Below are 21,308 nucleotides of genomic sequence, written 5' to 3'. Positions count from 1 at the left end.
GGGAGTCAAATTGGTAGAAAATTTCATTGTGTTAGTTCTGACAGTACTGAATCCTGTGCTATTTAACATCACCCTTTGATACAGTTCACTCCCAGTTAATATTTATTTACATTTCTTTTCTTGGATTTATTTGCCATGACTGTGACCCTGCCAGTTAGCAAGAATAAATGAGTTTTGCCTTCTTAGCATGTGTTTGTGTGTAGAGGGTGCTTGATAGTAAATAGGACAGAGTCATGAAGAACAAATCTTGAACTTCTCACAATATTGAGGAGGCCTTTCTTGCATGTTCCCTTTATGCTTATGTAATCTTGGGAGGCCTGGAACTTGTTGCAGGTCAAGATGCCTTTAAACTTGCTGTGATCCTCCTGCCCCTGCCTCCTGAATGCTGGGAGGTTATATGTATGTGCCACCATCTCTGCTTTAAAATATTCTTGTTTTGATAGAAACTTTTCTTCTCTTTTTAATAAATTTACTTTCGTTATTTTAAAGTGTGTGTGTGTGTGTGTGTGTGTGTGTGTGTGTGTATGTTTGTGTGTGTGTATACACGCATGTGCCCGTAGAGGACAAAGGCATGAAATCCCTTGGAGCTGAAGTTACAGGTGGTTGTGAGCCACTTGATGTGCTGGGAATTGAACTCCAAGAGCAGGAAATGTTCTTAACCCCTTACATTTTTTTTAAAACAGTATATTTTCTCTTTCTAATTCTAAGATGAGATCTAATGCTTAAAGCACACACCAAATTCTGCAGTTCCTGGGATCTGTTTTTTCTTTAATTAGTGTATCAGCTTGAGCAGAGAGGGCTGTGATTTGCTTTGTTCCTTTCTTTTGAAATTTCCTGACAGGCCGGTCACTTTCCCAGCTTTAAGCCACATGTGTTGTCTGGTAACAGAATGTGAGCAGCGTTTTCACTTGGTGGATGTTCCTAAGGGTGACATTTGAACTGACAAATTTTGTTTTTCTAGAGATGCCACTGAGGGTCACCACGTTGAGGCGTGGATTCTTGGGTCAGATTTGTTCTCAATATGGTCAGCTGATGGTAGACTATCCTGCATGTCCTTAGATCCTTTGACACTGAGCAAAGTTTGCATGATCTCCTCTCTTTCTCTCTCCCTGCTCCCTATCCCTCCATCCTCCCTGTGGCTGAGAAGGTCAGATATGCCCATAACTCTTGCATAAGGCCTGAATTTAATACCTGGTGGCTTCTATTGTGTGGTACAAGCCTCTCTGCCTGTGCATCCTACCAGCCCTTGCTACATGAAGTTGGCGCCTGGGCTCTGATGTTCTGTGAGCAGGTGGCTCTTCCTCACCTGAGTCAGAAGCCACTTGATCCCCAGCATGGGCATAAAAGCCTCATCACCAGTCACAGGCATTTCCCCTTCGTCTGTTGCCTGTCTTCTTGACTTTGTTTTTTTCTGATCAAAGTTTTGTTTTTAAGAGGTTACGCTTTAAAACCTTCTCTCTGATGTAATTTGTGTCACTGGGACGGTTTGGGTTGCCCCTATTCTATGATAAACCAAGCTCTACCCTCCATGTTTTCTTCTAGAACTCATTTTATATTTCATAATGGAGTCTCTCTGGAATAAGTTTTAAGACACTCAATTGATTCAACTATATCACATACCTGTTACTTTAGAAAACCTTTCTGCTTGTTTGGGGGCTAGTGCTCTAATGTCTTGGAGATAGTTCAGTATCCAGGAGAACTATGCTTTTATTTTTACATGTTTAAAATTTAGTTTATTAGATTAATAAAAGAAATTAAAATAATGATGTTGCCAAAATATAGGAAAAATATTTATAATTTACCAGATATAATTTGTAAGAAAAATGATTATGAAAAACATTTTGCTATCGGTTTTTATTTTCTAATTTGAAATACTGTATTGTTTTCCTTTAATAAAACTTAATCGGAATTGACTATCTTTTCCCTAACTCTTCACTTTTGCTGTTTTTACTGTTGTTCTCATTAGCCCACCATTTGTTTTCTTATCTGTAGGCATGGCTCTCCTGGTTTGCATATTGGTATTTTATCTTGGATGCTCAGTGTAATGGGTAAAGAAACTCCATTTTATGCCAGGTGTTCATCTTGGTACCCACTAGTCATCTGTCTCTTCTCTAGTCCTGGAAGATAAGTCCCAGTAACCCTAACTCAGTGACCTCCCACCCTAAAATGTATAGCCATGACCATCTACTTGTTATGATATGACGAACTGCTGTTTTGGCTTCTGTAACTTGCTTATGCACATACCCAAAGATTGTTTTGAGTTGCCTTAACCATTTAATTTGGCAGAACAGACCAGGTTTTCCTTGCTTACATAGATATTGAATGCCTTGTGTTTTTTTTTCCTCTTTAAGAAACCTTTCCCATGCCTCTCCTTCCTGACATGCCTGAGATTCAGCACAAAGGCTATTGTTCTGTTAGTACCTAATCAATAAATATTTTAGTTATAATTAGATTGAGTCAGTGGTCTTTTTGCAGGGGTCATAAACTTCATATCACTCAGCACCAACATCTTAACCACAGTTCACCATCAGTGAGCCCTTTGTTTTTATTCACCAATGATCAAGAATTCATACTTTATCATACCTATGGGTACTTTTTTCTTGTTAACTATTCAAGTGGGCAATAGAAAAGGCTACCCTTACAGGTTAAGAACATTTTACCTTGTTATAGAAGTTTGGGGTTTGAAATCAATTAGCATGTTGCTTCTTTTTGACCCAATATAACCCCCTGAGTAACTATTAAAACATACAAAAGAAAACAGAGAGGAGGAAAGGCTTTTTAAACTAATGTGCTGTGCAGTGGTGAGAGTGTGATGTGTGTGACGGTGGAGCAGGGGATTTAGAGGGGACTGAAACTTTGGGCAATGTGGTGGCTGCTTTATCAACTTGACACAAACTGGAATCATTTAGGAAGAAGGAACCTCAATTGAGAAGATGCCTCTACTTGGTTGTCTTATGGATACTTATGGTAATTCTTTTTGGATACATGATTGATGTGTGAGGGCCTCTAGGCTGGTGGTCCTGCATTCTATAAGTAAGTAGACTGAGCAAGCCTCAAGGAACAAACCAGTCAGTAGCAGCCCTCCATGACTTCTGCATCAGCTCCTGCCTCCAGGGTTCCTGCCCTATTTGAGTTTCTGGCCTGACTTCCTTCTGTGATGAACAATGATTTGGAAGCATAAGCCAAATAAACACTTTTCTTCCCAAGTTGCTTTTGGTAATGATGTTTTTCCTATGGTGTTTTGAGTGTAGACTTCTGAATTGGAAATATTGATGCTGCCATGGCAGAGACATACAGTTACACATTTGCCAGCTACCGTGGAATGCATGGCTCCAAGAGTGAGCCCTGATGTAAACTGTGGGATTTAATTACAGCGTATTGTTGTTGACTCATAAATTGTCACAAGTTTCCACGCTAATGCTACATGCTTATAGTCTGGGAAAGCTGCATGGAGGTGGGAGAAGGGTGTATGGGAACTGTTCTGACAGTCTGTTAGTCTAGGAACCAACATCTACTATGAAAAATCAGCTCTGTTAAATTTGTTGTTATATTGTGAACAACTTCATGTATCCTTTCTGAATCAAATTAAACATCATTCTGAATCAAAATTTCAATTGGAATCAAAATATTTTACATCAGTGATGCCCTCTGAAACAAAAATTCTTGCATCTTGCATCAAATTGTATCTGTATTACCTGCCCTATTTCTTTCCCTGTTTTCTCTCTTTCCTTTTCCTCTTTCTTTCCTTCCTCCTTCATTCTGTCATGTCTGAACCTTAGTCATTTCTTTCTGATAATTTTCTCTTTTTCAATATTTATTTTATTTCGTGTGTGTGTGTGTGTGTGTGTGTGTGTGAATGCCTGAGTGTATGTCTGTGTACCACACATGTGCTGTGGAGGCAGAAAGGTATTTAAGGCGTGAGGACGAGGAACTATAGCCTGGTTAAGCTTTTAGGCTTTTGAGCAGCACAGTTCAGCTGAGATGCATTTGAATGAGGACTGGAAGATAAGTCCCAGTAACCCTAACTGAGTGACCTCCCACCCTGAGATGCATTTGGACGAGGCAGGCTTCCAGTTTGAGGAAACAGGATCAGCTGAGGAATTGGCAAGGTGAGGTAGCTGTGGCCTGTTCTGCTTCTCTGATCTTTCAGCATTCTCTCCAATACCTGGCTCCAGGTTTGATTTTATTAATAAGACCTTTTAAGATTTGTGCTACATGCTGTAGCCCCTCAGAGGTCAGAAAAGGGTGTTGGATCCCCTGAACCTGGAGTTACAGACAGTTGTGAGCTGGCTGCCCTGTGGGTGCTGGGAGCTGAAACTGCATCCTCTGGAAGAGCAGTAAGTGCACTAACTGGTGAGCCATCTCTCTGGCCCCTGCGGGAGGCAGAGATTAGTAAGAGTGAGAGAGCCATGGACTGCTGCAGCACAGCTCAAGCTTGCTCTTCCAGTGGTTGCCAAATGCCTTCTTGCCTAAAGTATTCTAGTGTAAGTACCAGATGTTATGTAATTTCTCATGACTACTGCACTGTGCCTTTTAACAACATACTACTGCACTGTGCCTTTTAACTGTTTTGTTTAGAAGGTTTTGATATTAAATTCCATCTTGGATCATATTATATCTTCTATTTTGAAGATCTTTTATAAGGCTGCTGCTTTTTTATTTACACATGTGTGTGTCTGTAGCATGTGCAGGAGTATTTTTGCATGCACACGTATATTTGTGTGCATGTGAGGAACTGAAATTGACATCAGGTGATTCCTTCAATCAATATCCACCTTATTGAGGCAGAGTCTCTTGCTGGACTTTGAGCATGCAGGTTTTGGCTGGTCTAGCTAGCTAGCCAGCTTGTTATGGAACCCTGCCTCTGCCTTCTGAGTGGTAGGATGACCAACAGTTGCCTCACCTGTCTGGCTTTTATGTTTTTTGGGGGGATCTGGACTCAGGTCCTTAACCTTGTGCAAACTGATTTACCCTCCAGTCCATCTCCTTCAGATGTTGCTTTATCTTTCTTCTAGTTGCTTTCTAAGTTTAAAAACTACTTTTGAATAATGCATCTATTGTTGGAGACATGGCTCAGTTCATACAATAAGACCTGGGTTCAATCCCTAGAACTCAGAAGAAAAAATGAGGCATAGTAGTATTCCATGAGCTCATTGTCCCCGCAAGGGGAGGCAGAGACAGGCGGGCCTCTTGGACTTGCTGACTAGCCAGCTTCGCCTACATGGTGAGTTTCAGGCCAGTGAGAGACCCAGTCTCAAAAGGTGAATGGTGCCCAAGGAGCAACATCTGAGAGTCTTTGACACACATATGCATATCCATTCACTCACACTCTTATAAACACCTACCTAAATATGCATGCACTTGTACACACATGTACACACTTATGCACACATGTCAGTTGATGCAATCTGACATGCTTGCAATGTGAAAAGGTAGTCCTCATTAATTATTGATGTCACAATTTTTCTCTTTTAAAGTAATATATGTATTTTCTTTTCTTTTTTTAAATAAATTTTTTTATTAAGAGATTTTTCTATTCATTTTACATATCAACCACAGATTCCCCTGTCCTCCCTCCTCCCACTCCCCAGCCTCCCCCCCCCCCCCCATCCCCCATTTCCACCTCCTCTAAGGCAAGGTCTCCCATGGGGAGTCAGCAGAGCCTGGTACATTCAGTTGAGGCAGGTCCAAACCCCTCCTCCCTGCACCAAGGCTTCACAATGTGTCTCACCATAGGCACTGGGCTCTAAAAAGCTACCTCATACACTAAGGACAGGTCCCAATCCCACTGCCTGGGGGCCCCCTATACAGTTCAAGCTAAACAACTGTCTTGCTTATCCAGAGGGCCCAGTCTAGTACCATGGAGGCTCCTCAGCTATTGGTCCACAGTTCATGCATTCCACTAGTTTGGCTAGTTGTCTCTGTGCTTTTTCCAGTCATGGTCTTGATATCTCTTGCTCATAGAATCCCTCCTCTCTCTCATCAATCGGACTCTTGGAGCTCTGCCTGGGACCATGCTGCGGATCTCTGCATCTGCTTCCATCAGTCACTGGATGAGGGTTCTATAATGACAGTTAGGGTATTCAGCCATCTGATCATCAGAGTAGGCCAGCTCAGGCACCCTCAGTAGTCTATGGTGGAGTCATCCTTGTGGATTTTTGGGAACCTCCCTAGCTTTTCCCTATTCCCATGGTGTCTTCATTTATCATGGTATCTCTTTTCTTGCTCTCTCACTCAGTTCCCATTCTAGCTGAAACCTCCCACTCTGTTCCTGTTCCATCTCAAACCTCCCGCTCCTCTAAGCTCTCATCCCCCGTCCCTTGCCCTCCATTACCCCTCCTCACCCCTAGTTTGCTCATGTAGATCTCATCCATTCTCCATCGCTGGGTGATCCATGCGTCCTTCCTATAGTCCTTGTTACTAGCTACCTTCCTGGAGCTGTGGGGTGCAGTCTGGTTATCCTTTGCTTTATGTTTAGTATCCACTTATGAGCGAGCACATACCATGTTTGTCCTTCTGAGTCTGGGTTACCTCACGCAGGATGATATTTTCTAGTTCTACCCATTTGCCTGCAAACCTCATGATGTCATTGTTTTTCTCTGCTGAGTAGTACTCCATTGTGTATATGTACCACATTTTCTTTATCCATTCTTCAGTTGAGGGGCATCTGGGTTGTTTCCAGGTTCTGGCTATTACAAACAATGCTGCTATGAACATATTTGAGCATGTATCCTTGTGGTATGATTGAGCATTCCTTGAGTATATGTTCAAGAGTGGTATGGCTGGGTCTTGAGTAAGATTGATTCCTCCAATTTTCTGAGAAACTACCATACTCATTTCCAAAGTGGCTGTACAATTTTGCATTCCCACCCAGAGTGGAGGAGTGTTCCCCTTGCTCTACATCCTCTCCAGTGGAAGCTGTCTTCAGTGTTTTTCATCTTAGCCATTCTGACGGGTGTAAGATGGTATCTCAGAGTCATTTTGATTTGCCTTGTCTTGTTCCTGATTTAAGTGGAATCACTTTGAGTTTCTCTACACATTTATTTCGATGTTGGCTGTCGGCTTGCTGTAAATTGTCTTTATTATGTTTAAGTATGTTCCTTGTATTCCTGATCTCTCTAGGACCTTTATCATGAAGGGGTGTTGGATTTTGTCAAAGGCTTTTTCAGCATCTAATGAGATGATCATGTGATTTTTTTCTTTCAGTTTGTTTATATGGTGTATTACATTGACAGATTTTTGTATGTTGAACTATCCTTGCATCCCTGGGATGAAGCCTACTTGATCATGGTGGATAATTTTTTGATGTGTTCTTGGATTCAGTTTGCCAATATTTTATTGAATATTTTTGCATCAATGTTCATGAAGGAGATTGGTCTGTAATTCTCTTTCTTTGTTGCATCTTTGTGTGGTAACTATAGCCTCATAAAAAGAGTTTGGTAATGTTCCTTCTGTTTCTATTGTGTGGAACAATTTGGAGAGAATTGGAATGAGCTCTTCTTTGAAATTCCGGTAGAATTCTGCGCTGAAACCATCTGGTCCTGGGCTTTTTTTTGGTTGGGAGACTTTTGGTGACTGTTTCTATTTCCATAGGGGTTATTGGCCTATTTGAATAGTTTATCTGCTCTCGATTTAACTTTGGTATATGGTACCTATCCAGAAAATTGTCCATTTCTTTCAGATTTTCCAATTTTGTGGAGTACAGGCTTTTGAAGTATGACCTGATGATTCTCTGGATTTCCTCATTGTCTGTTGTTATGTCCCCCTTTTCATTTCTGATTTTGTTAATTTGGATGCTCTCTCCCTGCCTCTTGGTTAATTTGGATAAGGGCTTGTCTATCTTGTTGATTTTTTTTCAAAGAACCAACTTTTTGTTTTATTGATTCTTTGTATTGTTCTCTTTGTTTCATTGATTTCAGCCCTCAATTTGATTATTTCTTAGCATCATTTCCTCCTGGGTGAGTTTGCTTCTTTTTGTTCTAGAGCCTTCAGGTGTGCTGTTAAATCACTAGTGTGAGATTTCTCCATCTTCTTTATGTGGGTATTTCGTGCTATGAATTTTCCTCCTATCACTGCTTTCATAGTGTCCCATAAGTTTGGGTATGTTGTACTTTCATTTTCATTGAATTTTAGGAAATCTTTAATTTCTTTCTTTATTTCTTCCTTGACCCATTGGTGATTCATTTTGGCATTGTTCAGTTTCCATGAGATTGTAGGCTTTCTGTAAATTTTGTTGTTGAAATCTAACTTTAAGCCATGGTGGTCTGATAAAATACAGGAGGTTATTCCAATTTTTTTGTATCTGTTGAGATTTGCTTTGTGACCGAGCATGTAGTCAATTTTAGAGACGGTTCCATGGGGTGCTGAGAAGAAGGTATATTCTTTTATATTAGGGTGGAATGTTCTGTAGATATCTGTTAAGTCCATTCGAGTCATAACTTCTGTTAGGTCTCTTATTTCTCCGTTAAGTTTCAGTCTGGCAGATCTATCCAATGGTGAGAGTGGGGTGTTGAAATCTCCCACTACTAATGTGTGGGGTTTGGTGTGTGATTTAAGCTTTAGTAATGTTTCTTTTACAAATGTGGGTGACCTTATATTAGGGGCATAAATGTTCAGAACTGAGACTTCATCTTGGTGGATTTTCCATGTGATAAGTATGTAATGTCCTTCCCAATGTCTTTCGATTGATTTTAGTTTGAAGTCTATTTTATTAGATATTAGGATAGTACACCAGCTTGCTTCTTAAGTCCATTTGATTGGAAAGTCTTTTCCCTGCCTTTTTCTCTGAGGTAGCGTCTGTCTTTAAAGTTGAGGTGTGTTTCTTGTATGCAGCAGAAGGATGGAACCTTTTTTCATATCTGTTCTGTCAGCCTGTGTCTTTTTATAGGCAAATTGAGACCATTGATATTAATGGATATTAATGACCAGTGATTGTTAATTCCTGTTATTTTTTTGTTGGTAGTGTTGTGTGTTTCTTTTCTTTGGTATTTGTTGGTGTGGAATTATCTATTGCCTGTATTTTCATGGGTGTATCTAACTTCCTTATATTGGATTTTTCCTTCTAGTGCTTTCTGTAGGGCTGGAGTTGTGGATAGGTATTGTTTAAATCTGGTTTTATCATGGAATATTTTGTTTACTCCATCTATGGTGATTGAGAGTTTTGCTGGGTATAATAGTCTGGGTTGGCATCCATGGTCTCTTAGTGTCTGCATAACATCTGTCCAGGACCTTCTGGCTTTCAGAGTCTCCATTGAGAAGTCAGGTGTTATTCTGATGGGTCTGCCTTTATATGTTATTTGGCCTTTTTCCTTTGCAGCTCTTAATTTTTTTCTTTATTCTGTATGTTTAATGGTTTGATTATTATGTGGTGAGGGGTCTTTTTTTTGGGTCTAGTCTATTTGGTGTTCTGTAAGCTTCTTGTACCTTCATAGGCATTTCTTTCTTTAAGTTGGGGAAGTTTTTTATTATGATTTTGTTGAATATATTTTCTGTGCCTTTGAGTTGGTATTCTTCTCCTTCTTCTATCCCTATTATTCTTAGGTTTGGTCTTTTCATGGTGTCCCAAATTTCCTGGACATTTTGTGTTATGACTTTTTTGGCTTATAGGCTGATGAATCTATTTCCTCTATTGTATCTTCAACACCAAAAACTCTCTTCCATCTCTTGCATTCTGTTGGTTATGCTTGCATCTGTAGTTCCTGTTTGTTTACTCAGATTTTCCATTTCCAGCCTTCCTTCAGTTTGTGTCTTCTTTATTGCCTCTTTTTCAGTTTTCAAATCTTGGACTTTTTCATTCATCTGTTTAATTGCCTTTTCTTGGCTTTCTTTAAGAGATTTATTGATTTTTTAAAATTTTTTGTCTTTTCTGTGAATTCTTTAAGGGTAATTTTCGTTTCCTCTTTAAAGTCTTCTGTCGTGTTTCTTTCTTTCTTTCTTTCTTTCTTTCTTTCTTTCTTTCTTTCTTTCTTTCTTTCTTTCTTTCTTTCTTTCTTTCTTTCTTTCTTTCTTTCTTTCTTTCTTTCTTTCTTTTTTTGGTTTTTTGAGACAGGGTTTCTCTGTGTAGCTTTGCGCCTCTCCTGGGACTCACTTGGTAGTCCAGGCTGGCCTCGAACTCACAGAGATCCGCCTGGCTCTGCCTCCCAAGTGCTGGGATTAAAGGCATGCGCCACCACCGCCTGGCAATCTGTCATCTTCTTAAAGTCATTTTTAAGGTCTATTTCTTCTGCTTCTTCTGCTTTGGGATGTTCAGGTCTTGCTGGTGTGGCACCACTAGGTTATGATGGTGCCATATTTGTCTTTATGTTGTTGACTGTATTTTTGCATTGGCGTCTATCTATGTCTTCCTCCACTCCATGCAAGTGCTGTCTGTGTCTGAGGGAGCCTCTTTTGGTCTGAATGACACTCTTGATCTAATGGGAGCTCTTTGTCTAATCTGGGCTCTTGGTCTTGATGAGTTCTATGTCTTAGGGGGCCTATCTTAGTCCAATAGGCACCAGTGGGCTCCTCCTCAGGGAGATCTGATCCTGAGAGAGAGCTCTCAGGATTCCCAATAGGTGCAGGGTAGGACCTGTTTTCACAATTTGTGCAGGGTAGGCTTATGTCTCTGGTTTCACTGGTGTCACAGGGGGCTGTTTTCTTGGTAAGGGGCAGGGGAAGGGGCAGCTAGCTGGTCCCTGGGGCTCCAATGGCTTGGGGGAGTAGCACAGAATGTGCCCCCTGGGTCTAGGGTCTAGGGACCTGGTCTCCCCAGTCTGGAAATGGGGCCTCATCTGTTTCCAGTCAGTACAGGGTGGGCTTATGTCTCCAGTTTTCACTGGTATCACAGGGGGCTGTTTTCCTGTCCAGGGGGTGGGGCTAAAATAATATTTTCTTCTGTTTTTAATTCTGCCTTCCCTTCTGTTTACTGTTTGAATCATTAATTATTCTTAATGGTTCTCATTGATAATTTAGCAGTTCTGTTGGGTTTTAGTTCTTGTCTACATTGCAATAGAAATTGTGTTTTCTGACAGTAGATATAGTTGAACAAATACTTATAACTCCCCCCCCCCTTTTTCTTTGCATGTATATGTGTTTGGTGAGTAAATTAAACAGATGTCTATGGGCAAGTCTGTCAAGACAGACAGTTAGGGTTTGATTTTGCTGTCTTTGAGTTATGAACCTTCTTTGGAGTCTTTGAGACAAGGTATCACTATGTAGTCCTAGCTGGCCTGGAACTCACTGTATAGGCCAGGATGGCCTCAAACTCACTGAAATCCTCTTGCCTCTACCTCACTAGTGCTAGCATTGAAGGCCTGTGCCAACATGCCCCACCAAGTTTTGGATTTCCACTCATATTTTGATATCCCACTTCAGCTCTCTTGTCAGGTTTCTCAGCCTGCCAATCATTTTCTTACAGTTCTGGAGGCTTACAGGTAGATGTCTGTCTTTCTGCAAATGGCCTTGCATTGTGCTCTGTGTACCCATGCCCAGTGCCTTCTTATAAGGGACCTAGGCATAGTGGAATAGGGCCTACTCTAATGACCTCATTTAAGGTAGTCATGTTGTTAAAGACCCTGTCTCCTGATACATAGCTCATTCTGAGGTGTCAAGGATTAGAACTTCAAGATAGAGTGAGAGGAAGACACACTTCAGCCCTTAGCAGTCCTGTCTTCCTCTGTTTATTCTTAACAGGATATGTGGTCCCCAATGTGTCCCCAAATATATTGTGTACCCTAATAAAACTTTTCTGGGGTCAGAGAATGGAACAGCCACTAGATTAGACTAGAGGCCAGACAGTGATGGCACACGCCTTTCATCCTATCACTTGGGAGGCAGAGATCTGTCTGGATCTCTGTGAGTTCAAGGCCACACTGGAAACAGCCAGGCAGTGGTGGCACACACTGTTAGTCCCAGGATTTGAGATCTCATGTCTTGCTTGGTAAAGACATATGCCTTTAATCCCAGGAAGTGATGGCAGGAAGCAGAAAGGTATATGAGGCGTGAGGACCATGAACTAGAAGGTTGTTTAGTAGCAGTTCAGCTGAGATCTATTCAGATGAGGACTCAGAGGCTTTCAGTCTGAGGATTTGTGGAAACAGGATTAGCTGAGGAGTTGTTGAGGTGATGTTGGTTGTGGCTTGTTCTGCTTCTCTGATCTTTCATCATTCACCCCAATCTGGCTCCAGTTTTTTTTAAAAAATTTATTAATAAGACCTTTAAAGATTCTGGTTACAAGGAACACTCCGTGATGGAGCCTAAGTTTGTGCAGCTTCTCTTGAATGTAGCTATTATTTTCAAGGTAAGTTTGCAGGAGTCATGTGCTGAGGCCTCCCTCAATGTGCTTTTATCCTTCATTCCTGTGGATCAAAAGTCTAATAGCTTTGGGTCTTTTTTTTGAAACCCCATATTCCCAGGAAGAAGGCCTTCAGAATTTTAATGGGCACATGTTAGATCCTGCTCTAGACAAAGAGTCTTTCTGCACCTAGAGAGCAGAACCAAAAACATGGCATTATTATCCTTCTAGATGGGGACAGCAGCAAGTGAAGAGACAGAGACCTATAGCACCAGGCACAGTGATTAAACTCTATCATGTATTTGAGGACAAATTCCTCCTGTTTTAGTGGGCTATCATGTCTATCCCTAGGATATTCATATTCATATCCTATCCAAGGCATGGCTGACTCACAGGCTATCTCTATCTAATACCTGTCCATTCATGCTTAATATGTTTACTAAAGATATCAGCAAAATATGCTCATTTAAAATGGTATTATTTAGAGATTAAAAATTTGTACCATATTTGTACCTCTCTTCTTAGGCATCTCTTTTGGAAATGTTGGTGGAGTTTTGAATAAGTGTGTTCTTTTTTTTTTTCTTCCCATTTTTCTTTATTAAGAAATTTTCTACTCACTCCACATACCACCCACAGATCTCCCTCCTCCCACCCCCATCCCTCTCTCCCAAGCCACCCCACATCCCCACATCCCCCAAATCAAGGTCTCCCATAGGGAGTCAGCAGAGCCCGGCACACTGACCCTAGGCAGGTCCTGCAACCTACCCATTACTTAATTTGTGAGTTACGCCATTAAATAAATATCTTTTTAACTATGTGGAGTGGCCAAAATAATTTCTCCAATAGGTCCAAGCCCCTTCCCACTGCACCAAGGCTGCACAAGGCATCACACCACAGGCATGGGATTCCCAAAAGCCTGCCCACGCACCAGGGATGGATTCCGGTCCCCCTGCCTGGGTCCCCCCCAAACAGTTCAAGCCAAACAACCATCTTCCGTATCCAGAGGGTCTAGTCCAGTCCCATGGAGGCTCCACAGCCACCAGTCCACAGTTTATGGGCTTCCACTAGTGTGGCCGGTCATCTCTGCATCTCCTCCCATCATGATCTCAACATCCCCCACCTGCAGAATCCCTCCTCTCTCTCTCTCTCTCTCATCAATTGGATTCCTGGAGCTCAGCTTGGTGCCTGGCTGTGGATCTCTGCATCTGCCTCCATCAGTCACTGGACAAAGGCTTTATGATGACAGCTAGGTTATTCGCTAGACCGGTCACCAGAGTAGACCAGTCCAGGCACCCTCTGGACCACTGACAGCAGACCAAGGTGGGGTCATCCTTGTGGATTCCTGAGAGCCTCCCCAGCACCCTTCCTCTTCCTATTCCCATGATGTCTTCTTCTATCATGGTATCTCCCTCCCTGCCCTCCCACTCTGTCCCTGTTCCAGCTCGACACTCCCATTTCCCTCAGTTCTCATCACCCACTTCTTGCCCTCTGCCACCTCCCTTACACCCAGTCCACTCATGTAGATCTCATCCACTTCTCCTTTGCAGGGTCATCCATGTGTCCCCCTTAGGGTCTTTCCCTGTTAGCTAGCCTCTCTGGAGCTGTGGGTTGCAGTCTGGCCATCCCTTCCCTCACATCTAGTATCCACTTATGAGTGAGTACATACAATGTTTGTCCTTCTGAGTCTGGGTTACCTCACTCAAGATGATATTTTCTAGTTCCATCCATTTGCCTGCAAATTTCATATCATTGTTTTTTACTGCTGAGTAGTACTCCATTGTGTATACGTGCCACATTTTCTTTATCCATTCTTCAATCAAGGGGCATCTAGGTTGTTTCCAGGTTCTGGCTATTACGAATAATGCTGCTATGAACATAGTTGAGCATGTGTCCTTGTGGTATGATTGAGCATTGCTTGGGTTGTGGTGGTATTGTGTTCCCCAAAATATTGTGTACTCTAATAAATTTATCTAGAGTCAGAGAACAGACAGCCACTAAATACAAAGGCTAGAAAATGGTGGCACTCACACCTTTAATCCTAGCATTCCAGAGATAGAAATCCCTCTGGATCTCTGTGAGTTCAAGGCCACATTGGAAATAGCCAAGCATGGTGACATACACCTTTAATCCCAGAAAGCCAGCCTTTAATCCCAGGGAATGGTGGTAGAAAGCAGAAAGATATATAAGGCGTGAGGACCAGAAACTAGAAGCATTTGGCTGGTTAAGCATGTGGCTGGTTAAGCTTCAGGCTTTCGAGCAGCACAGTTCAGCTGAGATTCATTCTGGATGAGGACACAGAAGCTTCCAGTCTGAGGAAACAAGACCAGCTGAGGATCTGGCCAGGTGAGGTTATCTGTGGCTTGTTCTGTCTCTCTGATCTACCAGCATGGACCCCAATAACTGGCCTCGGGTTTGATTTTATTAATAAGAACTTTTAAGATTCCTGCTACATTGGGTATATGCCCAAGAGTGGTATAGCTGGGTCTTGAGGAAGACTTATTCCCTTATTGAGGAATTTTGCACATTTCAACATGCCATTCATGATTTTGAATGCTGGACTTTATACTTTGGGCCATGAGATTGCTAGCTCTCAAACACTTGGAGTCAAATATCCATCTGTTCAGGAAACATGGATTCTTGTTCTCATCACTCTCTCTGTACAGTGGCTGAGTAAATCCTCTGTAATCTATACCAGGATCCTCTTGCTGTTAACATGCTCACATGTACAATTAGTTTGTCCAAGTTTTTCTCCTCATAAGGAAGGCCTGCTTATGTAGTTATCTAGTTTTAAAAATGTTTTAGCAACTGTTAGAGTAAACTCTGAGAAGTTTGGATCAGGGAGTAACAGAATGAATGGGCAGCTGTCATAACCTCTTCATGATTCCCTGATGAGCAACACATGTTGATCTAGCCAGATATTGCTATTTTAACCATGTTTTATCATAAGAAAATACAAAGCCTTTAAAGTGACTTTTATGTTTACTTAAGTGTTTTTTTTTTTTTAATTTCCAAATGATTTCTGACTTGGAATAAAGACGGGGAAGTGGAAGGGCTGAGTTCCTGTCACGTGGCCCCATCACACTTGCCCTCTCTGTAAGTTCATGTGCAGAGTCACATATATATTTTTTTACCATAGGAATTTTCTGAGTAAAATTTTAGACCTTATGTCCCACCATTCCTAAATGTTATTTCCTAGAACCATGAGATATTTTTCCCATCACCACAGAACCCCAAATCAGGATGGTGGTACTGACACATTACTGTTATCCAATCTGTGCCTAGGACTTACTGTTTCACCAGAGACCTCACCGATGCTTGCAACAGTAGGAGAAAATTTCTAGATCAGGGTTGTATGCTACACATAATTTTTTTTTTTAACTTTTACCTGTTTTCTTTTCTTTTTTTTTTTTTTTTTGAGATTGTGTCTCCCAGTGTACCCAAGCTGGCATTGAACTTGGGATCTTCCTGCCTCTGCTTCTTAAGTGCTGGGATCACAGGCCTGTGTTCCCACATTCAGCTCTCTCATCTCTCTTAATCTGGAACAATCCCATGGTCTTTTGGTCATTTATGATCTTCACCCTTTTAAAAAGTGTAGTCCATTTTTTAAAATAGCACATTCTTTATTTGGAGTTTGCATGTTTTCTTATAAGTAGATGCAGCCTAGGCCTTTTGGAGGACTGCACCAGTGTGGTTGCTTCTGTGAGCACCATGTACCCTGTCATGAGTCTCTTTGCCCCATTCCTGGTGATGTAGGTTGTGTGGAAGTAGGACGTCCAGCCTTCCCATACTGTGCAGTCACTATGCTTCCTTTTGTCATCAGTGAAGTAGCTCATAGGGAGATTCCCTAAAATCCTGTAAATATTTCATTTTATTTATTTCTGTCTCCCTAGAGTTTTAACACTCACTAACTTGACCATACTTCCTAGCTTCTGTTCAGTCTAGTCTCTCTGTATTATATAATACTTTTGGGTTACTGGTCATACAAAGAGAAAATTGAATCTTTCACTTAATTAAAACTTATTTTGAACAAGGTTATGTAAACACTATGGTTTGGCACATAGTAGGTTTACATTTTGAATAGTTAAGAATGCTGAGATGCTTTTTCACGTGAAATTGGTATTGAGCATTAACAGAAGGGTTTTACACTTGTTTCTTGTAGAATATTGTTTCTTCCAAATTATAATTTGATTTAAAATATATATGCATTAAACTCTCTAATAAGATCTTTATTTAGTGTCACATTTATTTTACAAAGGGTAGATGCTTATTTTAGCAATGATTTGTCATTAAAATTATGTCAAAATGTCTTAAAATGTTGTTGAAACTGTAAACAAACTCATAACACACACAGAGCTAATTATGGATGCCATCTGTTTATTTTTACCAAGCTTTTTTTTTTTTAAGACCATGGCTTTGTCTGCTTATGATAAGCCTCAAGATTATTGTAATGACTAAGCCCTGTCCTTCAATTAGTGCAGTCGAAGCCAGAAGATAATTCGCTTGTTCAGTGACCTTTTCCTGTGTCCACGTATGAAATGTGACATGTCATGATAAAGAAATTATTGTGACATATATCTAGAACTTAATTTTTACAAGGGAAAATTGGTATCAAAGTAGTAAATATGGCTAAAACTTTCCTTAAAATTTTAGAACTGACTTGAGATTCTAGATGAAAGATTACATGTTCTTTTTCAGTGGTATAAATGGCTTTATTTTAACCCAAGTTTAAAGATTTGTAAGCAAACAGTCAATCAAATTATAATGATGTGTCTCTGTTCACGTGGCTGCATGTCAGTTGCATGTGTTTGCACATATGTATCCCATGTGTTGGTGTGGAAGGCCAGGCACTCCCCTGGCAGCATCAGCTGAAGTAGTTATCAGCAGTGTGCTGAGAAAGCAGAGTGGTTTCCCTCACCCTGTTTTGCTATTGTGCATGCTAAGCACTGCCCAAGCCTGTCTGGAGGGAAGGCAACCTGAAGGCTCCATCTGCTGCTTCCTGCCACGCTGCACTGATGCAAGATCACGCTAATCTTGCTGCTTGTCAGGACAGGTTAGTGAAAGCATGCAAGTAGGTACGACTCAGACTAGATGAGGGTTTGAGAACACCAGCAGCCTCCTCACACATGCCATGGCAAGTGTAGCAGAAGGGGCTGACTGTCAGCCATGATGAGAGCTACAGCAAAGGAAATGCAAAGTTAAATTGTTAAGGGTTGGGCCACAAATTAATCAAAATAGGGAAAAGTAACACAAAGGCTTACAAATGCTTTGGGGTTATTCTGTCCGTCATCTATAGAGAATTGTGTTTATTCTTTCATCTTATGTATTTCACTGAAAATTTTTAGTCAGGTATTACTAAAGGTTAAATAGAATTAACTTCACTTGTCTCTGAAACTTGGAATTTTCATTTTTGATGTCCATTTATTTGCCTCTTTCTTCATCTATTAACTGGCAGTCTTGGCCTTACAGGTTGAGCATCCTGTCACAGAATGCATTACCGGCCTGGACTTAGTCCAAGAAATGATCCGTGTTGCTAAGGGTTACCCTCTCAGGCACAAGCAAGCGGATATTCCTCTCAGTGGCTGGGCAATTGAATGTCGGGTTTATGCTGAGGTAAAATGCGTTCTGATGGGAGGCAGGAGGGTGGTTATGTCCAAGGGGAAGGAGCCAGTGTGGCTGAACTGCAGATGGAGTCAGGGTTTGAGAACCTGTGGTCAAAGCAGAACACTAGGTAATTTGAAACAATTAAAAACAGAATGAAGTTCAAGTAATGCTCCTGTTTTTCTGGGTGGGAAAGTCGATAGCAATGTATTGAGAGGCAGCAGAGCCTTGGCTGAGTGTTGTTGATTTTGTCCTTTATGATTCCATGGAAGGGATCTAAATTGCAAAGCTTTTGGTAAAGCATGCACTCTTGATTCATAATTTTAATGACCGGTTTTGCCAAAGTCTTAGTCTGGCAGTTGATACAAATCAGATATCAGATTATTCAGTACCTGAAGATGCTTTCTTCAGATGACTGAAGAATGCAACATAAATATTTGTATCTTTTAGATGCAAAAATGATCTTTTAATGTACAGCAGTGAGTTAGTGATGTCTTTAAGATGCACTATGCTTTATCCTGGTGTTACTGCTCTTGGTCATATGTGAAGTTGTGACCCCGAACTCCTCAGTTCTGTTCTCCATGATGTTTATGAGTGGAACATGTATATGTGTGGAAGCCTGTGCAGCTTTTTTCTGAGTCTTTGCTGGAAGAACTCAGCTTCTCAACTTTACCATATGTGAGCTGTTTGGAGAAGTAAGAAAAACAAATCTCTTTGGTGTGTTGCATTTGTTGTTCTGAACTTGAGTTACATTTTGATGGAGAGTCTAGGTCATTTTATTTTTTGCCTAAGGCATTCTAAGAAGTTTAAGGAAAAGTTGGAATTTTACCAACTTCAATAAAATATGATAGAGGTCAGGCTAAACTCTGCTTGCAGTTCTGTTTGAGTTTTAAATATACTTGGAAGTTGTCTAGAGGATGAGACATTCATACTCTGGAATCTGTGGATTGGTAAATACTATATGTTAAAAATAGACCTATAAATACTCTTCATTGTAGTTAACCTTCCTTGTGCTGGTTTATGTTTCAAAGACTATGCTTCCTTTCCTTTGAACCTCCAGGACCCCTACAAGTCTTTCGGTTTACCGTCTGTTGGGAGACTGTCTCAGTACCAAGAGCCGATACATCTACCTGGTGTAAGTCATTAACTGTGATACCAGCTGAGGGGCTCAGACCTTGATTTATGCCACACTTTTATGTTAGAGCATGTCAACACCAAAGGGTGTAAATTGAGGGACAGGGAAATTCATGGGGAGTCAGTTTTTGTGTTAAAAAAATATTTTTTGTACTTTATGGTATTCAGAAACATCAGAATCTACTCAACAGGGTAAGTTCAAACACATCTAATCATATAAATGATAGTTTATACTGTAAAGATTATAGTATCATAAGAATGGGAAATGACTTTTTTGTGTTAAAAATATAATCTTTAAAAAAAAAAAACAGCCTAATCCAACCCCCTGTTGTAGTCAGATGTCAAGAAATTCAAGCACAAAATCAGCCCATCAGCAGGACTTTATTAAGGAGAACAAAGTAACTCCTTCTGTGCGGCATTACCAGCTTTAAGGAAAAAGTGACCAGCATTCATTTTATCCCATAGTTGGTCTGTTTCATGTCCTTTAAGCAATTTGGATGCATGAAAAGAACAAGGGAGGTACCTTCTCTCTTAATCAAGGCACTAAGTGCATGTATAGATGACGTAATGTTAGTGGGTGACAGGACTGCAGCATCTGTGAACATGATTGTTCAGTTTGATGGGTGGTAAGAAGATGGTGAAAGATTACAGGAAGAATTCTAAATTTGAAGATGTTATTGGATATATGATTTATTTCACTTTTAAACTGTTTTTGCCCATGTGCTTTCTAAAGGGATTTGACCCCTTCTAGGCCTAGAGACTCCATGCTGTGTTCAAAGCGTGGAGGCAGAAAAAAATTGTAAAGATTGAATAGGCATTATGTGATGCTAAATAGCACATGAGAGCAAATGTCATAGGGACATATCTAAATACTTTTTTAATCAAACAAAAAAGTCTTAAATAAGAAGCGTAATGATTACTCTAGTTGTTAGAAGTTTCCACCATGTTGTAATAGCTCACAGAATGTCAAACATTTTGCCCTCTCAAGTTTTTGCAATTTGCAATTTTCAAACGTGAGACCTGTTGAAAGTACAAGTGATAATGGACAAACTCTACCCCCTACAGTCTTTGTCCCACCAAATCTTTCTTCAATTAATGCTGCAGCAGGAGTTTTATGTAATAACATTTGCAGTTGTGATCCATCCATAGAAAGAAAAAACAATTAAAATGCCTTAAATGTTCTGCTTACTGCTGTTATTTGCGTGTGTGAATGTTGCATGTCAGCTAAATGGACCAAGGAATAGATGAAGAGATTGGGGGCAGGAGAGTGCGCACTAAGCTTTGTCTATCATTATTGCTGGGAGCAATCAAATTGATGTCAGCAGGACAGTAGATGCGTTGACAGCTGTAATTATGTATCTCCATGGTGATCACTTTTGGCCTGTCATGGAAGCCCATGAGTCCCCTCCCTTAGAAGCATTTAATCAGATTGGGCTGTCACTTGTCAGGTAGGCATGGCGGGCTGGGAGTTGTGCTGAGGGGGAGGTGAGTTGAGAATGAAGGGTGGGACATGCCTGATAGTTTCTAGGATCCACTATTTGGCTGACGAAAGCAATTTTAGACACCGCCTAAGGACTGACTTGAGAACCTCACACTTGGGTGCATGAGTGTTTGTAGTGTGGCCCTCTTCCCTTCGCTTTACTGGATGTCTCAGCTTCACTCAGGAAGCCAGTTTTGGCTCTTAGGTTTTTTGGTCACAAGAAGGAGCAAATACTTCAGAGTTAACTTTTAGTTCACACCTTTCACATGCTTCTTTAAGCCTGAAACACATTGTTAGAGCAGGGCTGAGGCTTTTCCTTGTAGTCTTTGATTGTCTGCTTAGAGATACATTTGACTCTACTCTTGAAGTGAAAGTCAGTGAAAATTTATGTAAGCTTTGTTTTCATGGATGAATAGGCACCAAATTTGTTTTTAATTGGTTGTTAGAAGTAAGATATGTAGTTGGCTATTATTTGGGATAACCTATATAAACAATAAGTTAAAAGTCAGGTTTCTTTTTTGCTTTGTACAGTTTCCTTGGGAATGTTGATCTGCTTGCATGTGCTGATTGTATATGATACATTTTTATTTTACCCTGTGGGTTTAAAGTGACAAATTCCTGTAATTATTTTAGTGAACAACAAAGACAGTTATATCTAGTAGCCACGGATAGGTTATTTAGCTTTTAGGGTGGTATTATTTAAGATGATGAAAACTATGTTATGAACTGCAGAGGAATACAATAATATTCCTTATTGCTTGTAGTGTTTTACCAGTGGGTTGGACATAAGCTGTGCAGCAGATGACAAGATGTACTGAAAGTCAG

The 21,308-nt window shown here is 40.7% G+C and overlaps 1 protein-coding gene across 1 annotated transcript in view; it reads left to right on the top strand.

The window, feature by feature from the left end:
• Pcca (propionyl-CoA carboxylase subunit alpha) overlaps positions 1–21,308 on the top strand; it is a 359,306-nt gene that overhangs the window by 155,408 nt on the left and 182,590 nt on the right. The window contains exons 13-14 of the mRNA XM_028868277.2: positions 17,738–17,881; positions 18,930–19,004. Coding sequence (XP_028724110.1) covers positions 17,738–17,881; positions 18,930–19,004 — 219 coding nt within the window. The remainder of the gene's footprint in view (positions 1–17,737; positions 17,882–18,929; positions 19,005–21,308) is intronic.

Source organism: Peromyscus leucopus, chromosome 9, assembly GCF_004664715.2.
Source record: "Peromyscus leucopus breed LL Stock chromosome 9, UCI_PerLeu_2.1, whole genome shotgun sequence".
In the NCBI taxonomy this organism is placed as follows: Eukaryota; Metazoa; Chordata; class Mammalia; order Rodentia; family Cricetidae; genus Peromyscus; species Peromyscus leucopus.
Note: the sequence above shows the minus strand (reverse complement) of the source record. Positions and strands in the feature narration are given on the sequence as shown.